A 12411-nucleotide genomic window follows, 5' to 3' on the forward strand; every position below is an offset into this window, starting at 1 on the left:
GTATATACTCCGAAACGTTGTTTTTCCTCATAATAAAGTAGTTGATATCCATAATTATATTCTCTTCCCCTGGTGGTTTTGCCAGAGTGGTTCAAATGATATCTTTTCTAAATGTAGTTGATCAGTTTTCTGGCGAGATCTCCATCTCTTCCACGAATAGAAAGCATTTTCCCAACTGGGTTAATAACAGTGAAATATGTTTTCAATATTGGCTCCCAATAAGGCAAAATCTTTAATTGGGACACGCTCGGGTAACTGTAAATTTGTTTCCACAATATCATTAATAGTTGAAATCTTCAGTGAGTCAATAAGATTCCTATTTGCCTTGTACACTCTTAATCTTGTCAGGTTTGCTATTCCAAAGGAAATTGCATACGATTCTCTCTAGTTTATCAGTAAAAGACTTTGGGGGTGAGTCACGGCCGTGAAGATATGCACAGGAGTAGAAAGTGTTAATGTTTTTTTCATCATTTTTATTTTATCGATTAATGTAAGATTTCTTTTTCTCCAATTTCTCAAAATACTTAAAATAGTTTGATTTTTTTTGTCTGGTATTAACTACCCACAATGCATTCAATTGAGCATTAAGTTGCAATTTCAAGATGCTATATTGAAATTTCAAGATACTTAGTTGGAATTTCAACATAGCATCTTGAAATTTCTATTGAAGCCTTTGAGGGCTTTTTGTTTATCATTTTTTATTGAAATGACAAGATACATACTGAGCTGAAATTTCAACTAAATGATCCTGAAAATGTCAATATAATAAGTTTAAATTTTAGGATTCTAACTTATAATTTCAACGTATGTATCCCGTGATTTCAAGATGCTAAGTTGAATTTTCAAGATGCTAAGTAGACTAAATTTTAGCTTCGTATGTTAAAATTCAAGAAGAAAATAAAAAACAACTGGCCCAACAAGGTTCCGTGAGCTCAATACATTCAACTAATGTATCTTCAACTTCAACTCCGTGTTTTGAAATTTCAAGAAAGGTAAATAACCAAACTGGCCCTAAAAGACTTTCATAGTATAGACAAAGTGTAGCGTTTTTAGGATACTTTCGTGTTTGCGCCAGCTTTGCTTTGCATTAATGTTAATACTGTCTATCGACATAATGGCAGATAGGAATTAAAGTCTTCTTTCTTCCGCCAAGACAATTGTTTTGTCTGCCGGAAAGAAGAAGGTCGGTGGTTCAATCGCCTAGCCACAAAAAAGACTTTTAAAGATGGTACTATTGTTACCCTGTCTGGCGCTCGGCATGAAGGGGCTAAAACAACGAATGTCGACTCGGAGTCAGTCTGGGGTATTCCTGTTAAACTGCGGCATGGTATCTCATTGGGATAGCACTGTAAAACCAGCATTGCTCCGTACTGGCACAAGCAGCCACACACAGACACGTCGCTATATAAGTGCAATAATCTTGGACGCTACGTTAAACCTCATTTCACCTCACCTTAATTGTGTGGGTTTTTCATACAGGATGAAACATTTTTTGTGATTTACGAGGCGGTGTTGTTTGTTTGTTTGTTTAACACCAGCTACATGACGGCGGTATGTAAATAATCGAATCTGGACCACACAATCCAGTGACTGACATCATCAGCATCGATCCACGCATTTGAGATGCGATGACATACAATCAACCAAGTCACCGAACCTGACCCCCCGATCCAATATACAACCCACCCTAGGTTATTGCGCAGCTACACTGCTTTAAGGAGTTGAATAACACATCACATGACATTTATACATGTCCTATATTGACATAAAAACATTCGTGTGTACATTACCTTTTTTGAGTGGTGTATAGCCTTACCCAGAATCCCGGATCTGGTAACAGCGATCATCAGAGTCCATTAACATCAGAAACATCATCGGAGGTCTCGGAGTGCTTTTTATGTATCCGCCCGATTGAATAAGCCACCATTTGTATGTTTAGTGTGAATAAAGAAAGTTGTACTGGTCTGTCACGGGGTCAGAATGGAGTAAGCACTTGGGAACCAGCGATGTCGTTTTGAATTTTATTGTGAGTATTTTATGTACGCTTCAGTTATTTTATCAGTTGCGACAAATAAAGATCGCAAAATTTAGAAAAGGTAAATAATGTTTTCTCGAATGGTGTGAGTATACGTTTGAGAAGTGGTTGATTAATAATGAGTACAAGAGACGCGTCTCACGTTAACTGGGACATATTAACATCGACTTGAGGGCTTGTCGTCGGTTCAGGTATTGCATGAACGAAAGAAAACAAGGGTTATCCCCCTTTGACCACGCTGAGCACTCAGAGCCACGCGTCGCCGTTGAAGAAATGAGCGGACGCAATGCCATTTTTTGGGTAACCATTTAGTTTTTTGCCAGTGAGTGAATTGGTTTTAACGCTGATTTTAACAATATTCCAGTTAGGTTGATGTGGGAGGAACGCCAGTAGTTTTATCTGATCATATCTGTTTCTTGTGTGGAGATTTAGGGAATCTAGAGCAAGAAAATAAATTACATTAATTGGTCACCTCTTGCTTTTGCCATATGACTGCCGTGTGTATAATGTCAAGCCTGCCATTCATGTCTTATATTGCGAATCCCACGTCAGAAACAAAAACGTGATTTGAAATTTCTATGATGTCAGCAAGCAATGGATGACGTTATATGTTGTCGATATATTTTACCAGAAGGTGGATTAAAAATAATGACTGAAAAGAATAGTTTTTCTTAATTGAAATATTGTTTGTTTGTTTGTTTGTTTGTTTGTTTGTGGTTTAACGGCTCAATATTCCAACTATGTGACGGCGGCCTGTAAATAATCGAGTCTGGACCAGACAATCAAGTGATAATCCAACAGCTTAAGCATCGGTCCACGCGATTGGGATACGATGACATGCATCAACCAAGTCAGCGAGCCTGACCATCCGATCCATGTCGTCGCCTTCTTACGACGAGCATAGGTTCCTGGGGAACAATTTTAACCCGGAATCTGAAAATAGAGTTAAAAAACTCGTCATAATTAATATAAGTTTTAGCTGCGAGAACCCGTGCGGGAAGCCCTGTATGCTGCAGCCGCCGCCAGTCAAAGCTCCTCGCCGTATATACATGTCTCCACATTTGGGTTTCAAGGGGGAAAATCACAATGGTGGCAACGATGCTACAGAGAGGAAGATAGCCCTGTTTCACTGAAGTATAAATAGTTGCGATTAACGCAGCTTTTAACAGTGTTTCAATTATCGTGTCATCTTGATTTGTGAGAAAAGCCCGAAGTGATACAGATTAATGTTTACAAATTTACGAGTTTCATTATCAAAGAAGCGTTCATAAAATCGGGGTATAATTGCCGCCAACGTTGATCCCTGGACCTCGCTCCTCAAAGCGATCTAAAACAAAGAACATGTCGTAGTTGACATATGCCAACGTTGCAGTGGAAATAGTAGTAGTAGTAGTAGTAGTAGTAGTAGTAGTAGTAGTAGTAGTAGTAGCATACCACAATTGAGTGAGTGAGTATAGTTCTACACCGCTTTTAGCAATATTTCAGCATTATCACGGCAGAGGACACCAGAAATGGGCTTCACACATTGTTCCCGTGTGGGGAATCGAACACGGGTCTTCAATTGCAGAAGTAGTACTAGTAGAAGGGGAAGTGCATGTCTGACGTGTACAGATGCTCTTGGTTAAAGTTATGTTTTTCGTATTCATATTTTAACTTATACATAAAATAACTGAATCATATCATCATGTCATCATCGTATCCAAATTCCGTGGATCGATGCTCATGATGTCAATCACATGATTGTCTGGTCCAGATTCGATTATTTACAGACAGCCGTCATACAGCCGGAATATTGCTGAGTGAGGCGTTAAACAACAAACAAACAAAACAAAAGCAAATCTATCTCAGTCAGGGTAATTTAAGGAAGCAATAGTGGGTGAAAATAGTGGTTGTTAGGAAAATGGGAGGAAGGAATGGAGGAAGAGAGTATAGTTTCGGGGTAACTTAAAGAGGATACGAAAGACAAGACGATGATGATTCTCAACCTAACGAGAGGACTATATGAGTGAAAGAAAACAAGAGTTGTCACCCTTTGACCACGCTGTGTGTCACGCGTTGCCGTTGACGAAATGCCATCTAGGTTATCACGGCGTGTCAGCTTGATGTGGGAGGAAAGTCAGAAGCGATGCAGGTCTCAGACGTATACCACTTTTGTAAAACCCACAAGCGTGGGTATGGTGCTGATATATCAAGAAACATCATCGGGGCGAACCGGGATTCGAACCCACAATCATTAGTTTCTGGAATACCCTTTTTATTACATACTTTTGGTTTATAATTATTTCATTACAAATGTGAAACCTCGAAACGTAAATTTACGTTTCATCACCCCTTGTGTTTGCGTCTTAGAAGGTAATTTCGTGTTTGTAAAATCTTAAAAATATAAACAAAAGTAATAAGGAAATATTTAGGGTCACGAACATTCTTTATCAAACATTTAGACATGAGTGTATACAAAATCAACTTCAACAAAAGATATTCTTGAAATCTACGAGACCGCTGTTGGGCGCTGGTCAAGTAACAAAAAACGGCGCTTTGCGAAACGAACAGTTTCGATTGACGAGTAAAAAGAGCAATTTACAGTTTATAACGAAACATTTTCATTAGAAGAACAAACCGCAAGAACCGTTATTAACTCCATAAATTTGTAATTAGTTTGCCCTGTCAATTTCGAAATAACATAAAAAGGAAGTCAACAGTTTATGTCGCCCGTGAAGATTCCGGGTTGGAATAGGTCTTCAGCAACCCATGCTTGCCGTAAACGGTGACTATGCTTGTCGTAAAAGGCGACTAACGGGATCGGGTGGTCAGGCTCGCTGACTTGGTTGATGCATGTCACCGATCTCAATTGCGTGGATCGATGCTCATGATATCGATTACTGGATTGTCTGGTCCAGACTCGATTATTTACAGACCGCCGTCATATAGCTGGATTATTGCTGAGTGCGGCGTTAAAGAACCAACCAACCATCCAAAAGTTTGTGTACTGCAGTGACACATCAAGTGTTATGTTCACTGCAGTGACACATCAAGTGTTATGTTCACTGCAGTGACACATCAAGTGTTATGTTCACTGCAGTGAAATATCAAGTGTTATGTTCACTGCAGTGACACATCAAGTGTTATGTTCACTGCAGTGACACATCAAGTGTTATGTTCACTGCATTGAAATATAAAGTGTTATGTTCACTGCAGTGACACATCAAGTGTTGTGTTCACGGCAGTGACACATCAAGTGTTATGTTCACTGCAGTGAAATTTTAAGTGTTATGTTCACTGCAGTGACACATCAAGTGTTATGTTCACTGCAATGAAATATCAAGTGTTATGTTCACTGCAATGACATATCAAGTGTTATGTTTTACTGCAATGAAATATCAAGTGTTATGTTCACTGCAGTGACACATCAAATGTTATGTTCATTGCAGTGACACATCAAGTGTTATGTTTTACTGCAATGGAATATCAAGTGATATCTTCACTGCAGTGAAACATCAAGTGTTATGTTTACTGCAGTGACACATCAAGTGTTATGTTTACTGCAGTGACACATCAAGTGTTATGTTTACTGCAGTGACACATCAAGTGTTATGTTCACTGCAGTGACACATCAAGTGTTATGTTCACTGCAGTGACACATCAAGTGTTATGTTCACTGCAATGAAAAATCAAGTGTTATGTTTACTGCAGTGACACATCAAGTGTTATGTTTACTGCAGTGACACATCAAGTGTTATGTTCACTGCAGTGACACATCAAGTGTTATGTTCACTGCAGTGACACATCAAGTGTTATGTTTACTGCAGTGAAATATCAAGTGTTATGTTCACTGCAATGAAATATCAAGTGTTATGTTCACTGCAATGAAATATCAAGTGTTATCTTCACTGCAGTGACACATCAAGTGTCATGTTTTACTGCAATGAAATATCAAGTGTTATGTTCACTGCAGTGACATATCAAGTGTTATCTTCACTGCAATGAAAAGTAACACTTTTCTCAACTTCAGAAAACTCTGTGAAGTGTATAATAACTACAAATAGTGACTGCTTCATCTCATGTAACTGACTTGTTCTTAGTTAGGTTTTAATCAGAACTTTCCCGAAAAATAGACAATACCACCATGAGAAGAGAATATATGGATGTCAACTTCTGTATCACGAGGAACACTACGTTTCTGAGTATATGCTTACTCCTTCACCAGGTGAATGAATGCAATGAGACAGAGAGCAAATATATGTACATGTAAGGACAACAAAATTAATAAGATAACAAAAGGTGGAAAATAACAAAGGGTAGAAACTAACAAAAAAAGCCAACAGATGGTTGGCGCTGATAGGTGAATAGCAATAGACAACGAAAGCCAACACTTTGCAGTAATTAGTGTTGATGGTAAGGAAGCCAGTACTTAAATTATCATAGATAAGTAGTAGGTTATGGACACTGGGAAAACGGGAGGCCGGGGGTAATTGGCACTGATAGGTGAAAGAATGGCAAATAGAAGCCAGCAATGTAATTAGCAACGACAAAGATCAACGCTGGTCCCTAGCACCAGGCAGATAAGTTCCCTGGTCACGGTTCATGGCTGCATGGCTGGTGTCTCCTGATGTCAATGGCTTCTTGTAGTTTTCTTTGTCGCCAGTTGTTGTTGACCCCTCGGACCCCTCAATATCAGACTCAAAGAACATCGGACCTCTGCTCACAAACTCGACCTGAAATCCGCTATTTCCGAACACATCCTGAAGGACCTAAACCATACCATTATGTGGGAAGCCACCAAAGTCCTGTCTACCAACATATACATGCTCTCTGCCTCATAGCATTTCTTTACCTGATGAAGGAGTAAGCATATACTCTGAAACGTTGTGTTCCCCATAATAAGTGAGTGAGTGAGGTTTTACGCCGCTTTGAGCAATATTCCAGCAATATCACGGCGGGTGACACCACAAATGGGCTTCACATATTGTACCCATGTCGGGGATCGCACCTGGGTCTTCGGCGTGACGAGCGAACGCTTTAACCACTAGGCTACCCGACCGCCCCTCCTCATAATAAAGAAGTTGACATCCATATATTCTCTTCCTTATGTGTGTCACTTCTAAATGCTTTTCAAAGACCTCATATCACCATGTACCCATAGTACTGCACGCGATTCTATTAATCCAAATTTCCACAAAAGGCCAGAAAGGTTCCCACCTTATCTCGCCCTTTATTGCATGTGATAAAAATATAACCATAAGGTATCTCTATTAAAAGTAGAGTTCATTGTACGATTCCGACAAAATCATAAGCATAACAGGTGTTCGCGAGAAAATGAGCGTATCCTGTCCCACTGTGGCACCTGTCACAAACACATGCAAAGGCAAGTCAATTGTTCACCTGACAAGACATAGGAACATATGATTAAAGTAAAAATAGGGAATTGAATCAGACATGAGTTATGTCACTGAATTGTCCTCCACTATCTTGTCTACCACAAAATATATATTGAAAACTGTATCTGAACCTGTTGTACACGTATCACTGATCAAACAACTTTCGAGCAAGAGTTGTATGACGCTCTTTCAAATCTTCGTGAAAAAAAGCATGCTCGTTTGTACCTCAAAAATTGTGAAATGTGGACACAAAAGGCTGGAGCTGCTGGAATAGTGCTCGACACAGAGGTAAATTGACCTTCGGAAAGTGGCAGTCATCATTCTTGTCCTACAGTCTTGTGGGGAGAATATCTCTGGTCAACGCGGTTAGTAACAAATGCCCTCTGGGTCAAAAAGTTCAACTCTCAGCGTTTTACTGCAACATACATATAAACAATGTATTCTTATATCATTGATGTTTCCGTAACCGGTTGCTGTTGTTTTATTCTTTAAGACACTTCTGGTACACGACAGCAGCAGCAACAACCCAGTGGACACAGAAAGTGCAATGTTCGTGTTAAATATTATACATGTATACATAAAAGACCTCTGGTGCACATTTGGGACTAGGTGGACCAGTCGTGGACCAGTGGTCTAAGGCCCCGCGATTTGTTGTGTAGAGTAGCGTTCTGTGGCGTGCTCAACAACTATCGTGGGTCCGAATCCCAGATTCTCCCTGATCATGTGTCTGTGTTTGTCAGCACCATACCATGCTTGTGGGTTTTACCAAAATGGTAAAGACTTGCTTCACTTTGTTGTTCAAAGCGGCGTTAAACCAAACTCACTCACTCACTCACTCCTTTTAGAGTATGGATTCAGGGCAAACATTTCAGTGAAAGCGGCCCTGTTTTTATTTACAACAGTTGAAATTGAGCATATCGTATTAATATCTTTCAAACCGACTCAATCTATTCCAAAAACGTATTAAAACATAAACCATTTGCCAAATCAGGCTTTTGGTATCCATTAAGACCTCAAACAGATTGGTATAACACTTTCAGTGTCTAAGACCTGCATCACTTCGATCTTTCCTCCCACATCAAGCAAACAGACCGTGAATAACTGACAGACTGTTCAACCCATACTCACTCACTCAGTGTCACAACTGAAAAGAGGTAAGTAATCTATGTATCGCATGCAACAGATGTCATCAGACAACCTTTTCCTGCACACAGAAATCCTTGATTAGCCAGTGTGTTATACCTACATTGAGAAATACCATGAATCCATTTGCCACCATAGCTTCGTTTCGGAAGTGACATCACAAGAATTATCGCTTCTATCTCTGACTTAGCACCGAATTTCTCTCGCTCGTAAGAGTATGTTAGCATCGTGTTATTCGAATCGGACTCACCTCGAAACTATGACAGTATGTCCAGAGCTTTTATCACGATAATACAATGGCGATATAATTAACACCCATGATAATCGAGGATGGTACACAGATTAGCAGAACATATCTACAACTACAGACGCGTGCATAAAACAGTGTCACGGTACCCCAACGTGTGTATTTTGAAACATTACACTATGCAATCACCATGACAATAGTGTGGATTACCATCATCACACGGCCTCATACTCAACGACCAAATGTTATGCATTCGTATCAGTTTATTGATGAGTGTTTTGTTTGTTTGTTGGTTAGTTGTTTAACGCCACACTTAGCAATATTACATTTACTTCCTTAAATTACCCTGACTGAGATAGATTTGCTTTTGTTTTGTTTGTTTGTTGTTTAACGCCGCGCTCAGCAATATTCCAGCTATATGACGGCTGTCTGTAAATAATCGAATCTGGACCAGACACTCCAGTTATTGACATCATGAGCATCGATCTACGCAATTGGGATGCGATGACATGCATCAACCAAGTCAGTGAGCCTGACCACCCGATCCCGTTAGTCACCTCTTACGACAAGCATAGGTTGTTACTGATGAATGGAAACGCACAATCACTCTGTTGATGTAGGCTACTTGGCTTTATTAAATACTACATTTTGAACTGTATACACAACGAATCAACACGTTAACCATTAGTTGTTTGATGTCGTATTCATATGTATTGGGAAACGAGAATATAAGAACTCCCAGTTCTCTTTCTATTTCATGTACATCTGTACTTAGTGATACATATATTAATGCAGCTCATGTTAAATCGTGTTAAGAGCACTCATGTTGACAGGCATAATTTGAAATATGAATTTTTCATAATTATGTACAAATTGTCAATGCAAGAGAATAACCAGTCAAGATAATACGCCGAAACAAATTCCTTTTGGCGTAAATGGCAAAATAGCTGTGCACATTACATGAAAGGACCAGTGAAAATCAATGATGACACCAGGTGTTTGCGAAAATGTTAAGCATCTCCTGCTCTACCGGCAGCACCAGCCAAAAAAGTCTTTCTCTGTGTATGCATCAGTTCGTTTTCTTTCTCAAATTGGAAAAAATAAACATGGAATTTGGCATGGCGACATGAATGTTGCAGTCACTAAATATTCTCTTTGATAAATATTTGACACCAAGTACATGTTCGGTTATCATGGATGTATATCATTCACAATGTGATGACGTTATTGTATTCCACTGTGAAGTCATGTGTTTAACAACATGCTCTTTTTATCGAGACTTCAAAGAGCGTCACACGACTCTTGATCAGAAGTTTTTCATCAAGGTTACAATATACAAGACTTCAGTAAAGCTTTCAAAAGTTTCCGGCAGACATGTTGAAGATATTTACAAATTTGACGAATCAATGACAAAATATATGCCCGATGCAATTCCCTCTTTTGATGAACAATTGACGTGCCTTTGCATGTCTTTGTGTTGGGTGTCACCTTTTCACGAACACCTGGTAGCCCAGATACCCAGTAACACTGAAGCACATACTCATGTTCATCTCCTAAAGAACTTGTGTCTTGTTACTGATCCAAGGATAGTGCCCCGGACATGCTAGACTGCCGGGAAAAGAAAGTATACATTTGAAAATTGGATTTGAACAATAAAATACAGATTGAAGTTAACAAAACGTTACTGGGCTGAAAATAAAAGCCGAAACACAACTGTGCTAGCCTTGTCAGAGACATGCAATTGGAGTAACTATTAACATTGGGAAATTGAACAAAGTTTGACAAATATGTTTTCACGTTAAATGCCACATATTAAGAATTGGAAATTGTCAAATAAGGGAATATTACAACTAACGATCACGTTCCATTATCTTTAGACTGCCAAGGATAGGGCATGTCGGACAGGACCCGCATCTCTCATGCTGCTGGTCAGATAAAGTTAGGCAAGCAAATATAAGACGTTAGTATCTTTATCATCCAACCTTATCAAATCACCCATAACACGTATACATTCGTTGCATACTAGCAACTGGTAAACTACTATTCTTACTAAACTTCACTCATTCACACCTTTATCGTTCAATGCCTCGGTCAAACTAAATTATATAATTCTGTCTAGAAACCGCCACTAAAGTTCGCAATAAGAACTAGGTATAAATACGGACGACAGACAGTCCCAAATCGTTCTGTGGCTGTCTGATAAACTTGTGGGTTGGTCGTGTACAGTAGTACCTCTGCTCAGCGAGCTGATTCCCCTAACTCTCGCTTCAACATACCCATTCCTTGTTTGTTGCATTTGTTTCATCCACTGTCAAACATTTCTTTTGCCCGGCAGTTAACATTGCGATGCTAAATTTTTTTTATAATTTGGTCAGATTTTTTAATTTTTAATTCACTTCGTGATCGTCATTTCTCCTGGTACATTCAGTCTTCTAGCAGGTTATATTTCATTGTCCTTGTCTGATCGTACATTTCTCTTTTCTTCAAACCACTACCACTACTGGCACTACCACTACTACTACTACCACTACTCCTATTTTGATTACACTACTGCCACTACTACATCTACTACCTCTACTGCCACCACAACAACTACTACCACTACTACTAATTCTGCTACTACAACTACTGCCACTACTGCCCTCATTACTACTACGACTACTATCACTACTACCACCACTACTACTGCTACAACAACTACTACCACTACCACTACTGCCACTTCTACCACTACCACTACTACTATTACTACCACTACCACTGCTCCTACAACAACTACTACTATTCCCACTACCACTACCACTACTACCACTGCCACTGCCACTGCCACTGCCACTGCTACTGCTACTACTACTACTACTACTACTTCTTCTACTACTATCACTACTACCACTACTACCACCACTACTACTACTACTACTACTACTTCTACTCATATCACTACTACCACTACTACCACCACTACTACTGTTACCACTACTAGCACCCCTCCTACAACAACAACTACTACCACAACTACTACTACTTCTACTACCACTACCACTACTGCCACTGCGACTGCCACTGCTGCTACTACTTCTACTACTTCTACTACTATCACTAATGCCACTGCCACTGCTACTACTACTACTTCTACTACTACCACTTCTGCCACTGCCATCAGTACTAGTGTTGCTACTACTACCACCACCCCTCCTACAATAACTACTACCACTACTACTGCTACCACTACTACTACTACTTCTACTACTACCACTACTGCCACCACTACTACTACTTCTACTCCTATCACTACTACCACTTCTACCACCAATTCTACTGTTACAACAACAACTACCACTACTACTACAGCCACTACTACCACTACCACTACTACTACTACTACTTCTACTACTGCCACCGCCACAACTACGACTACTTCTACTCCTACCACTACAGCCACCGCCACAACTACGACTACTTCAATTCCTACCACTACTACCACTACTAACACCACTACTACTTTTACTACTGCCACTACTACCACCATTACTACTATTACTATCAACTCTTCTACTGCTGCTGCTGCCTTCAATGCCCCAGACTGGATGATGATGATAATATAGGATTGC

General features: G+C 39.6%; 1 protein-coding gene across 5 annotated transcripts in view; it reads right to left on the minus strand.

Annotated features, from left to right (window-relative positions):
* The window catches only part of LOC124148000, a 261572-nt gene that overhangs the window by 14510 nt on the left and 234651 nt on the right, over positions 1-12411 (minus strand). The window contains exon 1 of one of the 5 annotated variants that reach the window (XM_046518910.2): positions 1817-2750. The exons of 3 other annotated variants lie outside the window; for them this stretch is intronic. In XM_046518910.2, coding sequence (XP_046374866.2) covers positions 1817-1875 — 59 coding nt within the window. In that variant the 5' untranslated portion in view covers positions 1876-2750. Of the gene's footprint in view, positions 1-1790; positions 2751-12411 lie in introns of those variants that run through there. One more of the 5 variants, XM_046518916.2, reaches the window with a different exon arrangement.

The sequence above is a fragment of the Haliotis rufescens genome, unplaced genomic scaffold (assembly GCF_023055435.1).
Source record: "Haliotis rufescens isolate VD_foot unplaced genomic scaffold, xgHalRufe1.0.p SCAF_18, whole genome shotgun sequence".
Classification (NCBI taxonomy): domain Eukaryota; kingdom Metazoa; phylum Mollusca; class Gastropoda; order Lepetellida; family Haliotidae; genus Haliotis; species Haliotis rufescens.